The sequence below is a fragment of the Scylla paramamosain genome, chromosome 28 (assembly GCF_035594125.1).
Source record: "Scylla paramamosain isolate STU-SP2022 chromosome 28, ASM3559412v1, whole genome shotgun sequence".
NCBI lineage: Eukaryota > Metazoa > Arthropoda > Malacostraca > Decapoda > Portunidae > Scylla > Scylla paramamosain.
In genome coordinates, this window is record NC_087178.1 from 8451126 (window position 1) to 8477098 (window position 25973).

At 44.9% G+C, this 25973-nt stretch overlaps 1 protein-coding gene across 2 annotated transcripts in view; it reads right to left on the minus strand.

Annotated features, from left to right (window-relative positions):
• The window catches only part of LOC135114887 (uncharacterized), an 85755-nt gene that overhangs the window by 26056 nt on the left and 33726 nt on the right, over positions 1-25973 (minus strand). For both annotated transcript variants that reach the window (XM_064031104.1, XM_064031106.1), the window contains exons 2-3: positions 14405-14529; positions 4708-4860 (exon numbers count right to left, since the gene is read on the minus strand). In XM_064031104.1, coding sequence (XP_063887174.1) covers positions 4708-4855 — 148 coding nt within the window. In that variant the 5' untranslated portion in view covers positions 4856-4860; positions 14405-14529. The remainder of the gene's footprint in view (positions 1-4707; positions 4861-14404; positions 14530-25973) is intronic.

A 25973-nucleotide genomic window follows, 5' to 3' on the forward strand; every position in this document is an offset into this window, starting at 1 on the left:
GCATCTAGCCAAAAATATCTCCAATAACTTTGCTTCTTCTTCTTTCCCTCCTCTACTTCAACCAGATGGCACCACTGCTATCACATCTATTTCTAAAGCTGAACTCTTTGCTCAAACCTTTGCTAAAAACTCTACCTTGGACGATTCTCGGCTTGTTCCTCCCTCTCCTCCACCCTCTGACTACTTCATGCCACGTATTAAAATTCTTCGCAATGATGTTTTCCATGCCCTCGCTGGCCTAAACCCTCAGAAGGCTTATGGACCTGATGGGGTCCCTCCTATTGTTCTCCGAAACTGTGCCTCTGTGCTTGCACCTTGCCTAGTCAAACTCTTTCAGCTCTGTCTGTCAACATCTACCTTTCCTTCTTGCTGGAAGTTTGCCTACATTCAATCTGTTCCTAAAAAGGGTGACCGCTCTAATCCCTCAAACTACCGTGCTATTGCTTTAATTTCCTGCTTATCTAAAGTTTTTGAATCTATCCTCAACAGGAAGATTCTTAAACATCTATCACTTCACAACCTTCTATCTGATCGCCAGTATGGGTTCCGTCAAGGCCGCTCTACTGGTGATCTTCTGGCTTTCCTTACTGAGTCTTGGTCTTCCTCTTTTAGAGACTTTGGTGAAACTTTTGCTGTTGCCTTGGACATATCAAAAGCCTTTGATAAAGTCTGGCACAAAGCTTTGATTTCCAAACTACCCTCCTACGGTTTCTATCCTTCTCTCTGTAACTTCATCTCAAGTTTCCTTTCTGACCGTTCTATTGCTGCTGTGGTAGACGGTCACTGTTCTTCTCCTAAATCTATTAACAGTGGTGTTCCTCAGGGTTCTGTCCTGTCACCCACTCTCTTCTTATTATTCATTAATGATCTTCTAAACCAAACTTCTTGTCCTATCCACTCCTATGCTGATGATACCACCCTGCACTTTTCCACGTCTTTTCATAGACGTCCAACCCTTCAGGAGGTAAACATATCACGCAGGGAAGCCACAGAACGCCTGACTTCTGATCTTTCTAAAATTTCTGATTGGGGCAGAGCAAACTTGGTATTATTCTATGCCTTAAAAACTCAATTCCTCCATCTATCAACTCGACACAACCTTCCAGACAACTATCCCCTCTTCTTCAATGACACTCAACTGTCCCCCTCTTCTACACTGAACATCCTCAGTCTGTCCTTTACTTATAATCTGAACTGGAAACTTCACATCTCATCTCTAGCTAAAACAGCTTCTATGAAGTTAGGTGTTCTGAGACGTCTCCGCCAGTCTTTCTCACCCCCCCAGCTGCTAACTCTGTACAAGGGCCTTATCCGTCCATGTATGGAGTATGCTTCACATGGCCGGGGGGGGGTTCCACTCATACTGCTCTTCTAGACAGGGTGGAATCAAAAGCTTTTCGTCTCATCAACTCCTTTCCTCTAACTGACTGTCTTCAGCCCCTCTCTCACCGCTGCAATGTTGCATATCTAGCTGTCTTCTACCGCTATTTTCATGCCAACTGCTCTTCTGATCTTGCTAACTGCATGCCTCCCCTCCTTCTGCGGCCTCGCTGCACAAGACTTTCTTCTTTCTCTCACCCCTATTCTGTCCACCTCTCTAACGCAAGAGTTAACCAGTATTCTCAATCATTCATCCCTTTCTCTGGTAAACTCTGGAACTCCCTGCCTGCTTCTGTATTTCCACCTTCCTATGACTTGAATTCCTTCAAGAGGGAGGTTTCAAGACACTTATCCACCAATTTTTGACCACTGCTTTGACCCTTTTATGGGACTGGCATTTCAGTGGGCATTCTTTTATTGGATTTTTGTTGCCCTTGGCCAGTGTCCCTCCTACATAAAAAAAAAAAAAAAAAAAAAAAAAAAAAAAAATATAATATATATAATATATATATATATATATATATATATATATATATATATATATATATATATATATATATATATATATATATATATATATATATAATATATATATATATATATATATATTGATGGTTAGCACCCGAAATTTGACGGAAGGAACCGCTCCACCTGGGTATTAAAGAGCTTGGCCTGATGGAAACAGCTACGCCAAGCGCCAGGTGTTCCCACAACCACCCCCTCACTCACTCGATCGTTTCTGCATTCACTCATTCACTCACAATAGATTACTCAATCATTCAAACACACACACACACACACCCACACACACGTAAATACTCTAGGAGAGAGAGAGAGAGAGAGAGAGAGAGAGAGAGAGAGAGAGAGAGAGAGACCGAGAGGAGAGAGAGAGGAGAGAGAGAGAGAGAGAGAGAGAGAGAGAGGGGTGGGGGGGGTGGGGGGGCTATATGTCCTGAGTCCATTCACTCAAGTATCAAATGTCTGTAAACCTCCTATCACTTCCACATTATTAGCATCAATTACAGTCGTCACCTTCACACCACCAGTACTGTTTCCACCGCAGTCCACCTTTAAACACTCTTGGCGTCATTGCTACATGAAGGTGTCTAGTAATTGTAATGACGTCATGGCGAAATATTAAGTTTTAACACAGGCCACGCATGAGACTCAAAGCATAATGGCATTGCCTCGCGTGTCTGGGAAGCATTCGCTGGCGATTTCAGGAAAACTTGCAAGCCCTGTTTTCCTTGGGCGAAGAAGATGTCTCAACTTTTACACAAAATCGCCGACGAGGGATGTTTTCAAGAAGAGTAAAACCATAAACTTTTTTTTCATGGTTAAAGATAGTACCTTTTATTATAAGTATAGCATTATATTCCGGCAAGTCGTATGTATGTACGTATATCCACTTGCCTACCTACCTTCCTAACTGCCTATAAAATAACACGTAAAATACAACATTTGAGTAATAACAACTACCAAAACTATAAAACCATTCCCTTATGTGCGATTCAGCGTCAAGTATTCATAAGCAAGGACTGTGAGACACATGAGGCGCGGGACTAGGCGGGAGACGCGCCGGGAAACAAGGCGAGAGGAGGAGGAGGAGGAGGAGGAGGAGGAGGAGGAGGAGGAGGAGGCGAGGACGTAGATGTGGGGCTGCGGTGAGCACTTACATAATCTAGGCTCCACTGCATATTATCAGAGGCTGTAGCACAAAGACACTGTTGACTATATGAATTTATAAACGTCTAATGTACAGGCACTTATAGTAGTGCTGTAATACTCAACGTGAAAAATATATATTTCTTCCTTCAACATTATGAGACTTGTGTAAGGTTTCCGTTACTGCTGCCTTGGTTTAACAGACGAATACAGCATAAGGAGGATATACAAGAGCTGCCGTACACAATGCAGCTCCTCTGTACTGAAAACTTAACCTTTACTGTCTTCATCCATAAATTCATGCAACCTTCTCCATAAACAATGTACGAGTAATGCACTCACTACTCACAACGTTTGTTTCACTCACAATCCTATTTATCAACTCATTTCTGCCTTTTTTCCTTTTTAAACAAACTTTTTTTTTCTATTTCTTTTTAGCAATTCGTACGAGTTTTGACTAGTTCATTGACTAAAAGAACCTGATTTATAATTGATTTTAAGGCTATCACAGAAAACATTTAGGATCACATGAAGATCAACCACCTCAACAATTTTAAGGGATAGATTACAAATTCGATCAGTTTCTGCTAAGCTAGGGTAGGTTACATTAAATAAGGCAAATATTTTAACGCATCCTCGTGTGCTCTCATATTTAGGTCTAATTTACCAGGACAGGGCTTCGAGGTGGTGTGTAGGATGGTGATGGGGTGATCTTTCCGCCCCCTGCCTGCCACACACCGCTCCCAGATCACTCCTCAAACACGCCAAATGAACCTTTTACACCCTCCTATCACTGCTGACCTTGATGTCGCGGCGGTTATTTCACGCGCCAAGGATCTCACCTCAACTCAAAGCTCGTATATTAGTAAAGCAACAAATTCCATCTTGATTCCTGTCACATGCCGATTTTTCCTCTACCTCGCGTGTATGCACTGCAGGCGGCCGCGATGTCTGATTACAACTCGGTGCCTGAAAAAAAAGACTTGTGTCCTGATTGTTCAAAGCGCCCGATGTCACCGCGGGAATAGAGTAAGTTTTATGTGTAATATTCGGACACAAAGTAGGCCATTCCGTCTTCGGCTTTAAAAATGATGGCGATCTTATATTCGTTATGGAGAAATAATATCGAAATTTTCATGTGGAAGTTCCGCCTTCAAAGATAAAATATTTTTCCTTATTCTCGAGTTTTACTGATCAGGGAATTGAAATTTGGTATACACATTTCCGTCACAGAATTCTAAAAACTGGGGACGCTGCTTCACTGAACGTCTCCCTCTCTTCTCTCACTCACATCACAGCAGGTTCCTCCTTAAAATAAAAACAGTACATCATCTCGCTCACACGCACACTCACATTCACACCTGGTAACATCCCCTATACACACCCACATCCCCTCCACAAATATCCATCCATTTATTTCCCCACACCCACACTGACACACACATCCATTCACTTCCCCATATCCATATTAACCCATATTCATTTACTTACCCACATCCACACTAACACACCAATTCATTTACCTACAATAATATTCATTAACTTCTCCACGGCCACACACACACACACACACACACACACACACACACACACACACACACCACACACACACACACACACACACACACACACACACACACACACACACACACACACACTCACCGTCGTGTTTCCCGTTGAAGACGCCTATGGTGGCGTTGTCCGTCATGACGCCAGGCGGGTGTGGCCCCATCGACTTCGGGGAGTGTTTATCTACCACGGAGCCGAGGAACTTCTGGGCCACGGCCCCGCTCACCACCAGCGCCATCATCTTGCCTGAGAAAAGGAGGAAGGGTGAGCTTGACAGGCCTGGGAGTAGGGAGGCAGAGGTGAGGTGGAAGGGTGACGGGGAGGGGCGAGAGGGCTGGGGAACTGTGAGGCCTTGGTAAGAGTGGGCGAGTACTTTGGCATTGTTGAAATACGGCATAAAAAGGTATAAAAGGGATAAGGTTCGTGATGAAAGACGGAGAGGTACGGAAGAGGAGGAGAAAAGACGTGGGTTACATATGTGTGTGTGTGTGTGTGTGTGTGTGTGTGTGTGTGTGTGTGTGTGTGTGTGTGTGTGTGTGTGTGTGTGTGTGTGTGTGTGTGTGAGTGATAGAGGACGGTAAGGTAGGGACATGTAGGCGTGTGGGTGCGTGGGAGGCAGCAGGGGCGGCAAGGGAAAGGTGAGCTGCACAGGAGGTCAATAAGGTCTATTTTTCAGCCAAGACAGACTTCATTATTTCCTCCCACCGACCATTTCAAAGGCGAAAACATGTCAGAATATGCTGTCGTCCCGTGCGGGAATTTTAAATAAGAATATCAGAGTATCATCTTTATGCGACGCCAGGACCTTTGTCACCCATCCGAGGGCCAACCCAACCTAACCTTTCGTCAGTCCCGGCCTCGTCAATAACGCAGAGGTGATTAACGAGGCCACCACACCTGACACAGGCTTGTACGAAGCGTGTTAGGGATTGAGGGAGTGAAAGATCTATAATGGAAACGTGAATGAATGAGTAAATTAACAACGGGTGTGAATGCAAAAAAAGTTAAAAGCAATTTTTATACAATTAATAATAATCGTGAGAATGTAAAAAAAGAAAAAAATAATACTGGAAGAAGAGAGGAAAGGAAGAATGTAAAAAAGAAAAAAAAACAACTAATATTGGAAGAAGAGAGGAAAGGAAGAAGCAAGAGGCATAAGACATAGTTAAACTGAACACCAAACCTACTCATACAGAATAACTTAAAATCGTTAAAAAATTCCTTTTAACGCAAACAGTGAGAAAACTGGAAGCACGGATGAATCTATCTAACAAATTGGAAGCTAACTAACAAACTAACAAAATAAAGCAACACGAACGAAAGCACGCGTGAATCTTTAACAAACTAACAAAACTAAAAAAATACAGACACCATGAAGTGAGATAAAAAGTGGAAGCACGCACGAATCTCTCTAACAAAGCAAAGAAAAAACATAACGCTTTAATTAAAGAGCAACAAAGAGATGGACTATGAAGCAGGTACGCTCACATAACACAAACAACACCTGTTATCTTATTATTTTGCAGCGGGCCGATGTTCCGACTCTTTCCTCGAGCGTCAGAAAACGGAGCGTTGCGTCACGGGATGGAGATGACGTAAAGGGAACAAAGCGGTGGAGACCGGAATGTTTTCATGACGTCACTGGTTCCCCGCTCCCTTCCCTCTCCTTCCCCCTGTTTCTGTTTACGTCTGTCTGTATCTGTGTTTACTCTCTCTCTCTCTCTCTCTCTCTCTCTCTCTCTCTCTCTCTCTCTCTCTCTCTCTCTCTCTCTCTCTCTCTCGCCTAGCTTAATCCTTCTTCACTAAAGATTCTCTTCCGTTCACACAGACTTATTCCCTTTCCCTCTTTCCCCCTTCCCTCCATCCTCCTACAGGGCTTGTCGTCCCTTCATCCCTCTTTCCCTTCCTTTCTCGTGGCATTTACTCTTTCTCTTTTCCTCTCCAACACCTGCTTTCCTTTTATCAACAGTTCCCCTCTCCTTCTTTTCCTTCCTTGTGTGTTTTCCTCTTTATAACTTCCATCAAATAAAGAAGAGTGAAGTGCTCTTTCCTCCACTTTCAGCTCTTCTTTTTCCTCCCCATTCTTGCGCTCTTTCATTTCTCTGCCCCTCCCTTTCCTCCGCGTGCTTTTATCTCCGCGCACTCTCCCGCTCTTATAATGGGCAACTTAATGCCACTCCCTCTCATTCCCTCCCTCCTTTCCCTCCCCATTACTCGCATTCGACGATGAGATAATGCAACTGCTGTGTTTTACGCCCTATAACTCTGATCAATGCATACACACACACACACACACACACACACACACACACACACACACACACACACACACACACACACACACACACACACACACACAGGAGATTCATATATGTATACACACAAATGCCTCCATACTGTCAGAGAGAGAGAGAGAGAGAGAGAGAGAGAGAGAGAGAGAGAGAGAGAGAGAGAGAGAGAGAGAGAGAGAGAGAGAGAGAGAGAGAGAGAGAGAGAGAGAGAGAGAGAGAGAGAGAGAGAGAGAGATGCAAATACCAGAGAGAAAGGAATGACAGATTAAGATAAACACACAAAATTAAAGATAAATTGAAGGAAAATTGAGTTTTAGAGAGAGAGAGAGAGAGAGAGAGAGAGAGAGAGAGAGAGAGAGAGAGAGAGAGAGAGAGAGAGAGAGAGAGAGAGAGAGTGTTCTCCCCACATTAATTTGTTACTGTGACGAGGTTAAAGAGAACCTTCCTTCACTGTGGCTGTGACCTGCTGCTGCTGCCGCTGTTGTTGCTGCTGGCGTGCGTGCGTGCGTGCGTGCGTGCGTGGGTGCGTGCGTGCGTGTGCGTGTGTGTGTGTGTGTATCTCGCGTCACGCCCAGGTCGCCTCAGAGACACAATGAAGACTGACGATACGTGGAAACAGAAACGAGACTTGAATTAAACTTTACCTGCGCTAACTTACGAACTGCGTCGGCCCGAGTTCTGCCGAGGACACTGATTAACCCTCCCATCGATCCGCGGGCAATCTGAACCAACGACGGCCAGGCGGGAAGCATTACGATCCCTGACACGTGGTAAAAATAATTCATGCGACAAAAAAGTGACGAAAAAAGAAAAACGAATGAAAAGTATATACAAGAAAAAAACTCCAGAGTAATCTTCCAATCGATTCGTAGGTAATCAGAACTGACGAGCGGCAGGTGAGGAATAAGAAAAACACCAAGATTACCTGTATACATGATAAAGCAATGCATACGATAAAGAAAAAAAGTAAAAAAAATATACTTGGAAAACGAAGACCCTGATTAGCATAACAATTAACTATTAGTGATATAACCTGAAGACGTAGAGCCAGGAGGACACCTATCAAGATCATCTGCACCAATAACAAACCAACACATACAGTAAAAAAAAAAAGAAAAAAAAAAAAAAAAAATAAATAAATAAATAAATAAATAAATAAATAAAAAAAAACAATAAACTAAAGGAATCAAGGACGACAGAGGGACGAATGCAATAGGCAGTTGTGGGGATTCAAGTAATCTTTTTCCCCTTGCCAAACAAATGGACTGATGAAAGGTAAATAGACAAGGAATCACAACGGTCGTGTATACAAATGAAATTAAATCTGGCAACACGTCACGGCAGACCAATTGGCAGATCCAGTCCCGAGTTACGTCAGTCCATCAAGCTGACTTCAATTGGACTTCGATACGACAGCCAACTTTGTATTTAGCTGACGGGGCGGAGGGACAGAATGGTGGAGGTGGAAGAGGGAGAGAGGGCAGGATGGAGGGCGAAGTGGATAAGAAGTGAGGAGGAAGGAGGAGGAACTAAAGGGAGAATGAAGGGACGAGGAGGAGGAGGAGGACAGAGGAGGAAATGATGGAAGACAGCGAGGAGGATAGGAAAGAGGAACAGGAAGGGCAAGGAGGAGGACAGGAAGGAGGAATAGGAAGGGCAAGTAGGAGAAAAAGGAGAAGGAAGGGGAAGAACAGGAGAACGGTAGAAAGGAAAGAGAAAAAGAAAGAAAACAAGGGAGAACAGAGATGAAATAGATAAGGATGATAAGAAGGGGCATGAAACACGAAGTAGGAAGAGAAAAGGCAACGGGGAGGAAGGAACAGAGGAAGGAAGAGGGTGGAGGACACTGACTTTGGCGGAGTGGCGGCGTCTGTTCCTGCCAAGAGGGACAGAGTCAACTTAGTAGGGAAAGCCATTGGTGGGGGGAGGGAGGAGATGAGGTGAGGGGGTGGACAGGTGGTGTGGTCGTGGCGGTCGTGGTGGTGATCGTGCGAGAGCCGAGAGTGGAAGGTGTGGGGGAGGTGGAGGTGGAGAGGGACACATGGATGTGGAGGGGACACGTGGAGAAGGGAGGGGATGTGGAGGACATGAGAGGTGAAAGATGTGAAGTGTAAAGCATGTGTTCGACTCTTGACCAGCAGGGGCACAGGAAACGCAGGTAACAGTGCAGGTGTTTATTCACAGAAGGTGTGAACAGAAGGCTGGAGGTAGGTGATCTCCCGGCGCCAGGCCGCGCACTTCCACTTAACACTTATGACTGAAGCCTAGCTCGTTCACTCATACACGTATTCATGCCTCACACAAGTCTCGCTCATTCACTCGTTCACACAACTAGCTAACAACCACACACCTCCCCCGAGACATAAGGAAGATTCCTTATCTTTGTTATGGCTACCGTAACACATGAAACAAAGTTACAATGATTGAAGTACAGAAAACACGGTACATATACACAAACCAAACACAGCGTACAATGAACACGTACGACTAATCGTAGGTGCTACGGTGCCACCGCACCTGCAGTCGTCTCGGCTCCCTACGCTGTCGGCTGCTTCGACGCTCTGGTTGCTCTCGGCCACGGTGTACCCCGTTACCCTGATGCTCCGGGCTGCCGGGATGGTGGTGTTCCTCGTGACCCTGATGCTGAAGCGCTGCACCGCCATGAGCGGTGTGCTGCTCGACAGGAAGGGGAGCAAGAGGTCTGTGTGGGCGTAGGTGTCTTCTATTACGCCACATCACGCGACCGCTGCCCATCTTGATGAGGTAGTCTCTCCTTCGCCCAACAGCCACGATGACACCCAGGCGATCCCAGAGGCCTGTCGTGTGATCTTGAACGTCGACGTGGCCACCGAGGTGCAGGAGAGGAAGAGTACGGGCGGACGCGTCGTGGCGAAGTTTCGCTTTCTTCCTCAGTCGCTCTGCCTTGGCGTCGCACTCATCAGCAGCGCGCTGCCACTGCTGAGCGTATGAGCGATGATGAGCCGGGACACAGGACCTCATAGGATGACCGAAGAGGACTTGTGCTGGTGATCGCCCTTCCGCCCTCGGAGTGTTGCGCAGTTCCAGCAACCCGCGAGCGAACGCATCCTCGTCCAGGTGTCCCTGCTGTGTGGTCGTGAGGATCAGCTTCTTCACGGACTTGACCGCTGCCTCGGCGTGACCATTGGAGCGTGGATAATGAGGTGAAGATACACGATGCTCCACCCCCCATCGAGCCAGGAAGCGCCGTACCGATGAAGAAGTGAACTGCGGTCCACCGTCAGTCCTCAGGAGAACAGGCACGCCCGTGTCGGCGAACACACCCCGAAGGACACGAACGAGCTGATCAGCCGATGCTGGACGTGAGCATGCAGACACGTGAGGCCACCCAGACAAGCGATCTACATACACGAGGTATGTACGGCCTGCTGCGTGGAAGTAGTCTGCAGAAACTGACTCAAACACCCTGCTGGGTGTGTCCGTGTCCTGCCAGAGAGGTTCGTTGGCTTGGCTTGGTAGGAGTGGACGGCATAGTGAGCATCCAGAAACGACGTTCTCAACGTCTCTGTCCATACCAGGCCAGTACACCGTTTGTCGGGCCCGTCGCTTGGTGCGCTCCATCCCCTGATGACTGTCATGGAGTCGCTCTAGTGTTTCTCGGCGGAGGCTGTGAGGAATAAGAAGCCTCGGCCCGTAAACCACCAGGTCGTCGTCTACGGCCAGCAGACTGCGCACCGGCCAGTACGTACGCAAGCGGTGATCGAGGTCGTGGCAATGATCAGGGAAGCCCTCGATGATGACGTTCTTGAGCAAGCAGTACTCCCCGTCTCTTGCTGCTGCGGCACGTACCATTTCCACAGTCTGATCCTGGAGTGGTGCTAAGCGGACGCCGTCCTCATTGGTGGCAGATAACGCTGAGATGACCGCTGAGTGGAGAGGGTCGAGGTCACCAGAAGTAGCAGCATCCTCTTCCTCCACTGGGTCCTGTACTGGAGCACGTGAGAGGGCGTCGGGCACACAGTGTGTCGATCCCTTTTGCCAGCTTGCTGTGAAAGAATACTGAGCAAGCTTCTCCCTCATGCGCTGCAGCCGCAGGTTCTCTATTTCTCCCAACAACTTGCTATTGAGGAGAGGTATCAGCGGGCGGTGGTCGAGCACTAGATCGAAGTGAGGGAGTCCTTTCAGGTAGGTGCCACATTTCCTGACTGCCCAGACGATTGCAGCCATTTCCAACTCTATTACTGCATAGCGGCTCTCTGTGTCTGTAACAAATCTTGACCCGCATTGCACCATCTTCCACTGGTCACTGTGCTTCTGCAGGAGAACGAATCCAAATCCGTGCATCCTTGAGGCGTCAGTCTGTAGCATCGTTGGTAATGATGGGTCGAAGTATGCCAAGACAGGTGGGCTGACGAGACACTGTTTCACCTTCTCAAACGCCTCTTCATGGTTAGGAGACCAGCACCAACTGTTCTTCGGGCGTAAGAGATCTCTGAGGGGTTGTGCAGCTGCAGCCACAGCAGGAGAAAAGCTTCCAAGCTGGTTTGTAAGACCCATGAATGATCGTAAGTCGGTGATGTGCTGTGGTCGTGGGAAGTCAGAGATTGCCTTAACTTTCTTTGAGTCTGTCGTGTAGCCTTGTCCAGAAACAGAGTAACCACAGTAATCTACCACTCTTTCCGCGAATGTAAACTTCTGTGGGTTGAGAGTGATGCCGTGCTGGTCACACCGCCGCACAATCTGAATGACATGGGCTAAGTGCGCACTGTAGGTGGAGTCATAGGCCAGGATGTCGTCCACGATCTTGATGGTGTTAGGTATGTCGCCGAGAGCTTGGTCTCCTCGACGGTTATACTCGTCTCCAGACGAGACGAGACCCATAACCGCTCGCCGAAACTTGTACCGACCCCAAGGTGTTATGAAGCAGGTTAAATCCTGGTCTTCTTCTCTAATGGGGACTTGAAAATACCCCATCTTGGCATCAAGAGTGGTGAACCAAACTGCTCCGGTCCCGATCGAGGCGATGGCGTCATGAGGTGAGCGCACTGGATACACGGGCCTCTTCACGTAACGGTTGAGTCGTGTCAGGTCAACACACAGCCTTACACCAGATGTCTTTTTTGGGACAGGCACGATGGGGTGGCACCATGCCGTAGGGTAGTCCACACTCTCGATGATTCCCTTGTTAAGCAGCTCTTCCAACTGGCTCTTAATTTCTTCACGCCAATTGTAAGGGATTGTACGAGATGCTGTTACGGCGAAGGGTCGAGCGTCGTCTGTCAACTCGATGGCCATGGATCCACCAGCCATTGCACGTAAACCTTCCTTTGCTTCGAAGACGCTGGGAAAGGCCTTGATCACAGCAGCAGCGTGCCCCGCACGCTGCTGTGGCGTTGGGTCGTAGGAATGAGGCCAGCTGATCACTTCTGTGGGCGTAGATAGAGGTGGCTGCGAGGCGGTCGGGTACTTGATGGAGCTGTTGCCGGTGTGCTGTTCTTCCCTGCGTAGCGGTCGGATTTGAGCCGGAAAATCTTCGGGGAGGATTCCGAGAGCGATGGAATCGTACCAGCTAAGCAGCGCCCCCTTCACCTCCTTCACCACGCTCACAACAGTCTCAGCTTCCCTGTCGCCCAGTTGCAAGTGCGACGAGAAAGTTCCTACACAGGTGAGGGGGTGATTACCGGCAGCATAAAGTCCATCACCATCAGCGGGCGCCAAGCTGGAGGGCGGGATTCCAAGGAGTGTTGCCGTTGTCGAGGCCAATAACGGTCGTTTCGGCCCCAGAGTCAGGAGTCCACGTAATCTTGTCTCTTCCAGCGGGATGTGTGGCGGTAATGAGCACCTGGGGCGCAGGTCGTGCCGTCACCGTCTTTGTGTATACGCCTGATAAGAGCTGGTATACACTGGCACTGGCTCCCCGCCTCGGGCCTGCACCGCGATGAGGAGAGACAGTTGAGGAACTCCTCGAAGCTCCTCGTCGTTTCCTCACTGTCTGCTGACATACACTCGCAAAATGCCCTCTTTTCCCGCAGTTACGACACACTTTATCTATTGCCTGGCATCCCCTTTTGTCACTGCGACAATCTTTGCCACAACGATAACAGCCCGTGGGGCTTGAGCCCCCGAAACTGCCCTTCCTGTAGTTCGAGACAGCGTTCACACCATGGCTCGAAGAGTGAGAGCCGCCCCTTAGTACTGCACTACACTGGTTAGCGCTCTCTGATGCTCTGCAAATATCTATGGCGTTTTCAAGGGTGAGTTTCTTGTTTTCCAGCATGCGTTTCAGAGCCACTTCGTCTCGTGTCCCAACGACAATTCTGTCACGCAGCTGATGGTTTATGCACTGGTCGCAAAAGTCACAGAAATTGGCGATTTCCTTTACAGCACATAAAAGTCGTCAAAACCTTCTTGCGTTTCTTGCACGCGGGAGTAGAAGTCTCTTCTATCCATGATGATGTTGCGCTGGCTTCGCAGGTACTCACACATTGCATCGAGGATGGTTCTTAACTCCGCGTCTCTCGGTAAGCTTATCCCGTAGCGAAGTGTACGGGTCCACTCGTCGTCTAGGACAGCAGCGAGTGCCGCCCTCTGCTCAGCCAGGGAGAGACAGTCTATCCTGGCGAGGGTTACGTATCCTTCAAACTTATGGCGCCACGTGTCGAACTCACGTAAAGATGCTGACGCCGTTAAGTGAGGAATGATGGTGGCGGACGTCGGGAACCTCGCGCCCTGGGTAGACGTGCTGCGGGCTGTGGTTTCGCCTTCATTGCTCGCCGTGGTGCGACTGGGAGCTTGTGTCCCCACTCTCTCCAGCAGCTGGGTTAAACGCTCCTCGCGAGCCTGACTCTGCTCCGACTGTCGCGCTAGCAGAGCCTGACTCTGCTCCGACTGTCGCGCTAGCAGGGCAGCCAGCGCCTCCAACTGCTTCTCCATTCTGCGCCGTACCCACTGCAGCCTTGTCCTGATCCTACTCACTGCGCCATGTTCGACTCTTGACCAGCAGGGGCACAGGAAACGCAGGTAACAGTGCAGGTGTTTATTCACAGAAGGTGTGAACAGAAGGCTGGAGGTAGGTGATCTCCCGGCGCCAGGCCGCGCACTTCCACTTAACACTTATGACTGAAGCCTAGCTCGTTCACTCATACACGTATTCATGCCTCACACAAGTCTCGCTCATTCACTCGTTCACACAACTAGCTAACAACCACACAGCATGTGGGTATCGAGGAGGAGGAGGAGGAGGAGGAGGAGGAGGAGGAGGAGGAGGAGGAGGAGGAGGAGGAGGAGGAGGAGGAGGAGGAGGAGGAGGAGGAGGAGGAGGAGGAGGACTCAGTTAAAAATAGAAAAGGAGAAAAAAAGTAGATCCCAGAAGAAACTTGAAGGGAAAAGTAGCAAGGAAAGCACTATTAATCTTGATGACGCAGGAAAACACGAAGGAAAAGTTGGAAATGTACTGGAGGAATAAAAAAGAATAGAAACTGGAGGAGGAGGAGGAGGAGGAGGAGGAGGAGATCACGTACCTGTTATGTGTTGGGAGGAGCGAGAAGCCGGAACCTCAGCAGCAGGGGGGGCCCAGGGGGGAGGCGGGGGCGGGGGCCGGGCAGCGCGAGGGGGGGCACGGACCTCCTCATGACGTCACTCACACCTGCGGGGGGAGGAGGACAGGTGAGGTCAGGGGTCATGGAGCGTGTGACTCAATTCTTAATGGCGACACCGAGATGACCTCAGCCTGGGTGGTGGTGGTGGTGGTGGTGGTGGGGATTGGTGTGGCGGCGAAATATTCTTATATGGCTTAATTATTGGAAAAGTCATCTGTGTGTGTGTGTGTGTGTGTGTGTGTGTGTGTGTGTGTGTGTGTGTGTGTGTGTGTGTGTGTGTGTGTGTGTGTGTGTGTGTGTGTGTGTGTGTGTGTGTGTGTGTGTGTGTGTGTGTGTGTGTGTGATTACATAGCATACTCACTTGTCTTTAGGAAACTTTCTCTCCTCGACACAAGGGACGCACTGATGAGAGCCAGATGATCCTCTAAGTACCTCTAGAAACCCTTAAACCGAGACGCCCACCACCTGCCGAGCCTCCCTTCACCTACCCACACGTGCCTCGAAGAGCGAATCATACAAACCCCACTAAAACGACCATCATGTAATAAAAAAAAAAACTCACACTTCTAGTTTGCCTTAATCCCTAGTGAGGTCGGCCGCTCTTATATGCTGTCACCAGTGCCTTCTATCATCGGCATCTCCTTCACCAAGGCCCAATTGCCTCAACATCTCCATCAATTCCATCCCTCCATCTAAATCTCTTCCTCCCGATTTCCAAAAAGACTCACATTAGCACCCACAAAAAGACTCCATCACACTCTCGAATTCGGCAACCAAAGAGAGAGGGTCGTATTCAGAGACGCTTTGCTCTCTCACTACGACTATTTTCAAAGGTCACAGAGATGATTAGCCGGGCTTTCAAGTGTGTTTCTCCTGTTAATAATGCAGAAATCTTATTAATTTGTCACTGGAACCATAAAGAAACACCCTCAAAAGCCGTGTAGCTTTTTGAAAACAGTAGAGGTGCGGCGCAGAATATGGTCCTTGGTCAGGCGCTTAGTGGCCGAAAGAGCGACATGGACACTCAACTTGCGGGGGAGCGAGGCAGGAGCAGGAGCCAGGCAACAGCAGCGTCATGTGCCTCGCCTGTCGAGCTGGGGGAGGTGCGGAGATTGAATATTTCATGCTGTTTGACATGGGCCGGCCTGTGCTGCGCTTGAGAGGGTCACTGGTGCTGCAGTTGGGAGCTTTTCAGGCCTGGTTACACGAAGGTACTGCGGAGTGAGTGCAGCGCCTCTATACGGACCATAAAGAAGACTATACGAACTACACATCCATACAGAAACTCAAGTTAGAATTGTTATTACTATTATTATTGTTATTATTATTGCGGTGGATGCTTGAACTGGGGCATTAGTATTCCTTCTCTCAGTCCCGGAATAGAACACAAGATTACACAGCTAATCATATACACGCCTCTTGAAATGCTTGGTGGCTGGCTGGCTGGCTGGCTGGCTGGCTGGTGTGAGGCTGAGGGACGGCGGCGAGCAGGTGCGTGTGGTTTCATTTACACCTAATTAATACGCTACCTGGAATGTTACGTAAAAAAATAAGAAAAACGTTCTCTGTAATGGCCAATAAGCTCACCACTTGCACGACAGACTTTATACAGTAAAAAGAAAGAAAGAAAATAAAGGTATACAGTAAAAAGAAAGAAAGAAAATAAAGGGAAAGAAATGGAGTAACGAAGCGTGTCATTACATCTTTCCTTAGTGTACAATCACTTTTCATTAGTATTTGTGTATAGTGAGATCAAACAGCCTTATAGTGAGGATCTGAAGGTCCGCTGATGTTTGAAACTGAGAGAGAGAGAGAGAGAGAGAGAGAGAGAGAGAGAGAGAGAGAGAGAGAGAGAGAGAGAGAGAGAGAGAGAGAGAGAGAGAGAGAGAGAGAGAGAGAGAGAGAGAGAGAGAGAGAGAGAGGGGGGGGGGGGGGGAGGGGGGTTCAGGCCTTCTGTTACATTATGGAAACAGTACGATGCATGGAAGCTACACGGCAGGGTATGTTCTCGGTGCAGGAGGAGGAGGAGGAGGAGGAGGAGGAGGAGGAGGAGGAGGAGGAGGAGGAGGAGGAGGAGGAGGAGAGATAGGTCCACCCGTCTCCACCTGTCTGCCATCCCATCCCCGCCAGTCTCGTCTAAGCCTAAGCAGGAGCGGCGGGAGTCAAGATGAATGTGACGTCTGTTTTCCTCGCTTCCCCTCCGTCTGCCGCCCGTGATAAGGTCTCCAGATACACACGAGGCTTGTATATTGCCCCGAGATGAACTACAGCGTGAGATAATTCAGCAGCTTGACAGATGTGGTGCTTCCTCTCATTGTACTTAGAATATGCTACACTTACTGTCCCGAGGCGGATAATTCAGACGGGTTGGGTGTGAGATTACTCTGGTTCATCGTTTCTCTCCTCGTCTCCTGTACGCTGTTTTGAATCGGGCCACAGGGATGAATAGTCCGGTTCTCATGAGTGCTTATTCCTATCGATAATGCAGGATTCTTGTTGACATAAGTGGGATCATGGAAACACTCTTGAAAACTCCAGTAGCTTTCACTACAGTCTGCTCGAAGTACATACGTAGTCTACTTAAGATGTTGAAGAGATTTGGAATACGCGTGTCTGTGAGATGCTAACTCTTATTCGTTTTAGATTAACTAAGCGTTCCGTACTTGATAGTTCTTCTATGCCGGGGTGAAAGATTAGTTCAGTTCACCCACCCTCTCGTTTCGTGCACTTCTCCAGGTGTGGGGAAATACATTTCTGGGTGAAAAAGACTTGCCTCCGGTTGGCCAAAGCCTTCTGCCCCGTGGAGGGAGCGGCAGTCACTGGGGAGCCTCTTGAACCTGGAATTGTTGCCTTGTGGAAATAATGCCAAGAGTTCGGGGAGCTGCGAATGTTGGAAGTCTTCGCAAACATAATGGTAGTACGTAACGTATTGCCAGGAACTGTGTTTGCAGGGAACCTTTTCTCTGTGTTCTCCAACGAGTCTCAGGAGAGAGAGGGAAAAAAAAAAAAAAAAAAAAAAAAAAAATATATATATATATATATATATATATAATATATATATATATATATATATATATATATATATATATATATATATATATATATATATATATATATATATATATATATATATATATATATATATATATATATATATATATATATATATACACACACACAAATTTTATTGATACGTGATATAGAAGCGGAATATAACTAAAAAAAAAGAATTTGTTTTGCAAAATATTGAAGTGCAGAAGTTCATAAATGAAGGATGCTAAATGTACAATCTTTTTCTCTAAAAAAAAAAAAACCCTACGTTACATTGGGAATCTTAAAAAAAAAATTACATCCATACTGATACCTAGAAGAAAAAAAATATATATATAATGAAAAGAAGTTTTCAACCTCCATTACACAAAAGTCTTCGAAGAGAGAACTGTACTGAAAACGCAACGGAAGAACACTGAGCTTGCAACCAAAAAAGAAACCAATCTACATTTACCGGGATCTACGAAGAATAAATCCAAGAAAACTGCGCCTTTTACTCTAAAAAGAATAATTTGACATAGATCGTGTTTTCCAGGGTCTTCGAAAACACTTAGATGCAGAATACCGTCACCATAACCTAACAAAGCCATTTTATCTACGTTTTCCAATTAACCAAAAGCTCGAGTCTGGACCTCACCCGTCACTTCTCATCCTGCCTCGTAAAACTTTCCCCCTCACAGAGAACGCGGAGCCACGGTGACGACCCTTATGACAATGGGCTGGCAGGGCGGCAGGGGCGAGGGAGGCAAGGGACGCAGCCTCCTCCCTTTCAGAGTCTAATGTTTGGGGCTTCATTATCTTGATTCCGAGAAAATTGGAATATGAAGCAATTAAAAACAGAAATCCCCAACTGGTATGTGGAGAGAGAGAGAGAGAGAGAGAGAGAGAGAGAGAGAGAGAGAGAGAGAGAGAGAGAGAGAGAGAGAGAGAGAGAGAGAGAGAGAGAGAGAGAGAGTCATGTGAGTCTGATTGCAGTTTAGAGTGTGTGTGTGAATGTGTCAGTGAGTGATTTTGCAAAGTTTCTTGTGTGTGTGTGTGTGTGTGTGTGTGTGTGTGTGTGTGTGTGTGTGTGTGTGTGTGTGTGTGTGTGTGTGTGTGTGTGTGTGTGTGTGTGTGTGTGTGTGTGTGTGTGTGTGTGTTTTGTATTTGTGTGTGTGTGTGTGTGTGTGTGTGTGTGTGTGTGTGTGTGTGTGTGTGTGTGTGTGTGTGTGTGTGTGTGTGTGTGTGTGTGTGTGTGTGTGTGTGTGTGTGTGTATGCCAGCAAGGTAAGGAAGCCTATACACAGAGCACCACACAACCTTCACTGACTCCTGACGAAGTTGAGAACGAAACTCAATTAAACTTTCCTCCTTCCCTACCAGCCATCCTTAAAACGCTAACCTCGTTCAAATTAATTACGAGAAAAAAAGTGGATTTCAGCGATTTTTCTATGAGGAAGTCTTCTATTAGGGGATCTATAATACAAATCAATTCACGTCATCCCTTCACGCCACTCGCTCCTAGATTCGAGTTTCACGTTTTCAATCATCTCTCTCCAGCTCTTCCTTCACTCCATTAAACTCTGGTTCCTTCTAACTTTCCCCCAAGTTATCTCGTAGCGCTCAAACATTATAATTGATACTGAACGAAAGGTGCCACTGCGTCCCTCCCTCTTTGTTTCGATTATAGCCTCACTTTTCTAAGCAGACACGTGTTTCTTAGGGATGTTGGATATGTACCTATTTTTCAAGCATTTGTCACTTATGAATCTGGAATATAGCGATGAGAGGAAGCCCATGAAGTAGAAGCACTTTGCTACCAGTTGCTGCCTTCCTCAGTGAAATGAAAGGAAGTAGAAAGTATTGTTAGTCTCACGAGGAGTTTCTGAGCTTGAGTGGAACATGGTAATGAAAGGAGGCACATGATGAAGCAGAAACACTTTAGTATAAACTCCGGTTGTTGTCTCCTCAGAGTGATAAGAGGGGAGGAGAAAGTAATGTTAACCCTGAGGAATGCAACAGTCGAAATGTTAAAAGAAACTAAAATACACGTGTTTCTGGAGAATACGGGTACAGTGGATTGGCAAGACTGGAGGAGCAGTGTGACTTCTACTTCAGTGACGGCGGTGTGCCAGTGGGCGTAGCTTGGTATCGGAGTCGACTATTTTCTTTCTTGATAATCATTACTCACAACATCCTTGTGCAAGTGGGTTATCAAAGTTAGTCTGGCGTGTTGCAGTTTATTTAGAAAAAGAAATTGTCTTTACAGCTCAACAACAGTGCACTTCTTTACTACTCAATCACACGATTAAGATTATAAGCAAAGTTATTAAGACTCTTGTTATTCATAGACTTAGACTCTTAGATCAGAGTATAAGTCTATGAATAACTCGTGACAGAGCGACACGGGTTGTGCGTCTGTAATATCTTAGTGTCTGGCTGCTACTAACGCTAAAAGTGACTTGAGGATTATCCAAAAGGTGCCTAGGCATACGTCATAGATTTCCATAGCCAATAATATCAAACAAAATGAATGACGTTTTAATCTCCACCCAATGGGAGGTAAGTCTTTAACGAGCTGAATGGGCATAAAACAAACCGGCTGTTTATAGTTAAGCTTGGCTGTTATCAATTCAACGTCCTGTTCACCTCTTGCACAATTCTTCTAACACTGGCGTTAGATTCTCTAACGCGTCTCTAATTTCCTTCTAATTCTACTCCTATATCTATTCTTTTTCATGCAAGGTAGTGCCTATTACAGGGCTCGGCAGCTACCGTTTGTCGTCCTGACAAAATTGTTATGCAATAAATTCTATTTACAATATATTACATGTTTGCTGTTCTTTACACACCTATTACAGGGTTACGGCAAGGAAATGTGTTTCATTGCGATGGAAGATTTCTTGAGTTTCTTGTACAGAAGTATCATTGCTATTGTGCTCAATGTGACTATCAAGACAAATGGAAGTACATATTATATACCACATAATACCTGAGTGTGATTTTGACACTTGCGTTACTAGTCTTTTCTTGTTAATCTTTCTGATTTTCAAAGGAGGAGCTCTGTCTGGGAATTTCATAGTAATGTCCTGTAAAACAGTTTCTCTATTAAGTACAAAAGTCTTTTTCCTATTTGCTACGGTTGTGAGTGTGGGGCTATGAAGTTCACATTGATCTGGTACATGCTAGAAGCCTTCTACTGATGCTGAGGTTGAAATCCTGGGCATATGACTGATACAGTTGTCTTGTTTGGAAAATATAAGTAGTGAGATTCCTGGACAGTTTCATGAAGTGGTGTGGGAGTTTCTTCCTTAAAATGACAATTACGTACAATGGATATATTTTTCACCAAGGATGCGGCACACGAGTGACTCAGTGCTTCATTAAAAGTAAACTAAGTAGCTGAGCAAATGTACAAGTCTACGTTAGTTTTCTTACAGTTAAACAGATCATCATTTACTATTACACTTTCTTTCAAACCATTTATGGATAGGATGTAATTTGTTGGAGATGTTATATCAGTATCAACTGTTACAATGGAACTATTAAATTTCATTGGGAAAGGAATTACATTATACATGTGGTATCTCAATTCTGATGAAAATGTTATGTCAATGAGTACTCCAGTATCGTTTATAAATGAATTAAGTATGGAATAATACAGAGCAATATTGTTTGAATCAAAGAAAGGTTGAAAATTCCACTCATATTTTGCTTGTTGAGTTACTCATGTTTAGAAGTTGTGTTATTGAAAATAATGTGTATGTAACATGTCCAGCATTAGCCATAACTAAGTCTTGAATTAACTATTCCATTTCAGCATTTAGTTCATTTATCTTAATGTGCAACTGATCTAAGACCAGGGATTCCTTCACATTAGAATTCTCTGTACTTAAGCTTCCTATGCTATTAATCATCTCATCTATGGTAAGTTGTATATCTTCTGATTCTTCTTGTAAGACATCGATTCTGGACACTGAGTTTTGTAGATTATTTACATTTGAGCGAAGCTCTTTATACAAACCAGTATTTGCTAATCCAAGACCTACTAATGATCCGATCGCTATTGCGATACCTACTTCTCTTTTGCTTTTGCTATGTAGGAAGTTATTTTCTATTTTGGTGACCTTCGTCTGTATAGCATTTAATTTCTTCTCTAATCTCACATTGGATATCTCACTAATTATCAATTTGTCTTCTACCATCTGCATACCGTTATTGATAAGTCTGACATTTTCTCTTACAACATTTATATTGTCAAATTTCAATAGTACTCTTACTGAGTGGTTCACAATGATCATATCGCCGATTTTCCTTACTAAAGCTCCGGGCCTCACAGGGTCCCAGGCTGTTGCTAGAACTACTATAGCTGAGAACATGCATGCCACGTGTTCCATCTTTACCTTTAAAAAGAATAACAATCTATGTTCAACTCATTTAATATTTCTTCAACATACTCATGAAATTCAGTTTCATGCAAATTAATGGCAAAACTTGTTTTCTATGACTTATTATTTTTTTTCCTGTAATCATGGCTTTCGTCGTCTGCTGCGTGATGACTTGTTTCTGTCTGTGCACTATCTGTTCCTGTTTCTACATTATTTGTGTCTGTTTCTGTCCTGTCTGTTTCTGTGGTATTTGTTTCATCACTATCTATGACTGCATACTCACCAAATTCATTCATGTTTGTCTGTTTGAGCTCATCTGCATGGCGTACACTGATATCACCGGTTTCCAAATATCGTATTGTGAATTTATTTCCAGTATCTGGTGCAATGACTTTATACAGACCCTTGAACTTGGGAGAAAGTTTGTTGCTATTTCCTATTGACGTGTGTAGTTTGACCATGACTATATCTCCTGGCTGTATTTTTATGTCTCGTTCCCTTTTCTGTTGTTGTTTTGTTAAGTGTTGTGAGTACTGTTTCATGTGATCTCTGATATGTTGGTAAATTTCCTTGAATTTATTGATTCTAGTTAGTATGAAATCATCATAGTTATAGACATGACGCGGTTCTGACTCGAGAAGTGAGTACGATAAATTCTTATCCTCTCCAAAAAGAATATAATGTGGCGTTTCACCTGTGGCTGAATTGATGTGTGTGTTCAAAATACATATGACGTGCGGAATCCATGTGTCCCACGTAATGGTGTGTGGATTTATCAATGTACGTAGACAAGTGATGACTTTTCTATTAAGTCTTTCCACAACTCCGTTACTTTCCGGTTTGTAGGCGTGTACATTTATTTTCTTTATGTTGAAAATGCGACATATTTCTGCTAGAATAGCGTTATTAAATTCGGGACCATTGTCAATGATGATAGTTTTTGGGGTTGTGTATGGACAAATTACTTTTTCAAATATAGTTGTACCCATTGTCTCTGCTTTCTTGCTCTGTATTGGATGTAAAATGCAAAATCTGGAGAAGTAATCGATGATTACTAGTAAATATTTAAATCCATTTTCTGATAGGGGCAACTCCAAGGTATCAAGGTGAATTCTATCCCACGGTTTCTCAGGAATTGGGTAACTCAACATTGGTGCCTTTGTGCGTGTGTGTCCTTTTTGTTACTGCGCAAACGTTACAATTATCTATATGATTTTAGATTTGTTTTCTCATGTCTGTCCAATAGTATTTCAGTTGTGCTTGTCTATAAGCCTTTTCTTTTCCTGGGTGAGAACTAGTTGCACAATCATGAATGAAGTGTAAGACATTTGGTACCAACTCTTTGGGTATAAATAACTGTTTCACTTTTCCACGTGATACTCCTTTGCATGTTATTTCGGTATTGCGGTATAGCAATCCATTATATAATTGCAATTCCGATAGTTTATATTTCTTTGGTAGTGTCTGTGCTTCTCTGTCTGTATTACCTTCAAGGTGCTCTATTATTTGCTTCAAAGTGTCATCTTTTCTCTGTTCTGAGTATACAAGTTCATTGTCTAATGTGGTTAGTTCTTGGATACTGCATACTACACTATTTACTTCTCCGTGTGAGACTGTTTCATGATAGAGCATCGGCTGCTGTATTTTTTTTTCCTTTCAAACTTTATTTCATAATTCTCCAGTGTCACAAACCAACGTGCTAAGCATCCTCTTAAATTCTTGTGTTTAAACAGATTCTGAATTGCGGTCCACACTCTAATCTTGTAACCCAATATGATATCTCTGAAGTGTTCTAGGCAATAAATCACTGCTAAAGTCTTGCGTTCTGTGATGCTATAGTTCTTTTCTGCAGCTGTGCAGTCTGGAAGCATATGCAATTGGGTGTGGATTACCATTTCTTTCCTGCATTAGTATTCCTCCTAACCCTACTCGTATGTCAGAGGCATCTGTACACAAGATGAACTCTTTTGTGTAATCTGGGAAAATCAATAGTGGCGAACTTGTGAGCTTTTCTTTCAGTATTTCAAATGCTTTGGTTTGGGAGGACCCCAGGAGAATGTAGTATTCTTTTTCAGGAGTGAACTCAATGGTTGTGCTATGTCAGCGTAATTCTTGATGAATTTTCTATAATATCCTGTCAAGTCCTAAGAAACTTCTTACTTTTTCAACTGAGATTGGTTGAGGAAATTGCTTTACGACGTCTACCTTTGACTGTACTGTCCTCAGACCTTGACTGTCTATTTGATGACCCAAGTAAGTTACTTTCTCTTGTAGAAAGTGTCATTTTTCCAACTTGATCTTTAATCCTGCTGATACGAGTCTTGTGAAGATTTGGTTTAGCTTGTGAAAGTGTTCTTCTTCTGTTTGTGACACTATTGAAATGTCATCAAGGAAAACACTAGCTGTTTTCCCAATCAAACCTTGTAGGGCATTGTTCGCTAATCTCATGTAAGTAAGTAGGCTATTCGATAAGCCGAAAGGCATTCTACGAAATTGATAGTGACCTGTTGGTGTAGAAAATGCTGTCAATGGACGTGAAGCTTCATCGAGCTCAATTTGCCAAAATGCAGATTTTATGTCAATTGTGCTAATTAACTTATTTGAAGTGCCTAGACTTCGAAGAACATCTGAAATGACTAGAAGCGGAAGTCTGTTTGAAAGGGTTTTCTTGTTGAGTTCCCTGTAATCAATCACTGGTCTCATGGTGCCATCCGGTTTGGGCACAAGTATTAGTGGAAAATTCCACTCACTGTCACTAGGTTCTATGACATCTCGTGACAACATATCTTCAATCAATTTGTCAACAGTGGCAAGTTTAGAATGCGGTAGTCTATATGCGGGAACGTAAAAAAGGCTGTGTTCCTGGCTTGAGTTTGATTTTGTGCATCAATAGAGTTGTTTTACCCAAGGTGTCTCCTGGCAAAGCAACTGCTGCTTTATGCAGGTATAGTAGGTGTACTAGTTCTTTCTCAAGATCTGGACGACTAGTGGGAGTGAGGTGTTTCTTTATCTCTTTCTCACTCTGTGAGGATTCTTGTAGCGAAAACATTTGTGCTATTTGTTCATCTTTATCAGAGCTAAGGTCTTGATGATTATTTCTACAGCTTTACTGACTTGGAAACGTCCTAACTTTGTTCCTTTCTTAATAGATACGTCTGTGTGAAGCGTGTTGATGACAAATACTTCATATTTACCCCTGTTTGTATGGTAAAGACCATTTTCTAAGTTTATTCCATGAACGCACGACACCTCACTTAAGGCAATCGCTGTCACAAGGTCACTTATTCCTTTTAGACTAACCTTTACCTTGCAAATCGACTGAGCCTGCAATAGCGTGCACTCTGTTACAGAACCTGAAACAACTTTCAAGGCTTCGGTTGGTGCACGTTGTTTGTTCTTTTGGGTTGTCAGTGGGGAATTTGTCTTTTCATGAAGATCCGTAGGAATGCAATTCTCGTCAAGTACTGGTGATGAATTGTTTAAGCACCGCTCTGTCACATTATTATCTGAGGGAAATGTGTTTACTTCAGTCTTAGGATGCTGACTAACTGGTGCCACGACATCTTGGCTGCGGGTGTTAACGAATGGTAGAAACTTGTAAGATATTTTAACTTCTTCTTTCACCGGGAAGATAGTTATGTCTTCATCTCGCATTGTGTCATATCCAATGAGTAAGTCTCCTGGGAACGCTTGCTGTTCTACCACAACAGCTGTTAATTCAAACATGTAATAGTTCACACAAAAGTTAGAGTTATCTGTGTTTCTCCTACAGGTGTGAGTTTGTTTCCGGTAACTCCGGAATGTGGTTGGCTCAATAATGACCAAACCAGGTCTCGCTTTTCTTAGAAAATCTAGACTGATTAATTTAATACGTGCTCCTGTGTCTAGAAACATGTGACTGGATTCATCGAACACTCGTCCGGCTATGAGCTACATACCTCCAGAGTTGTCATTTATATAGATAACTTCCTTTACTTCCTAGCTTTTCTCTAAGTTGGAGTGCGATGGCTGTGCTTTGGATTCTTTTATTTCCTGGTTTTGATTTAAATTGTGGCGAGTTGACCGTGTGTTGGC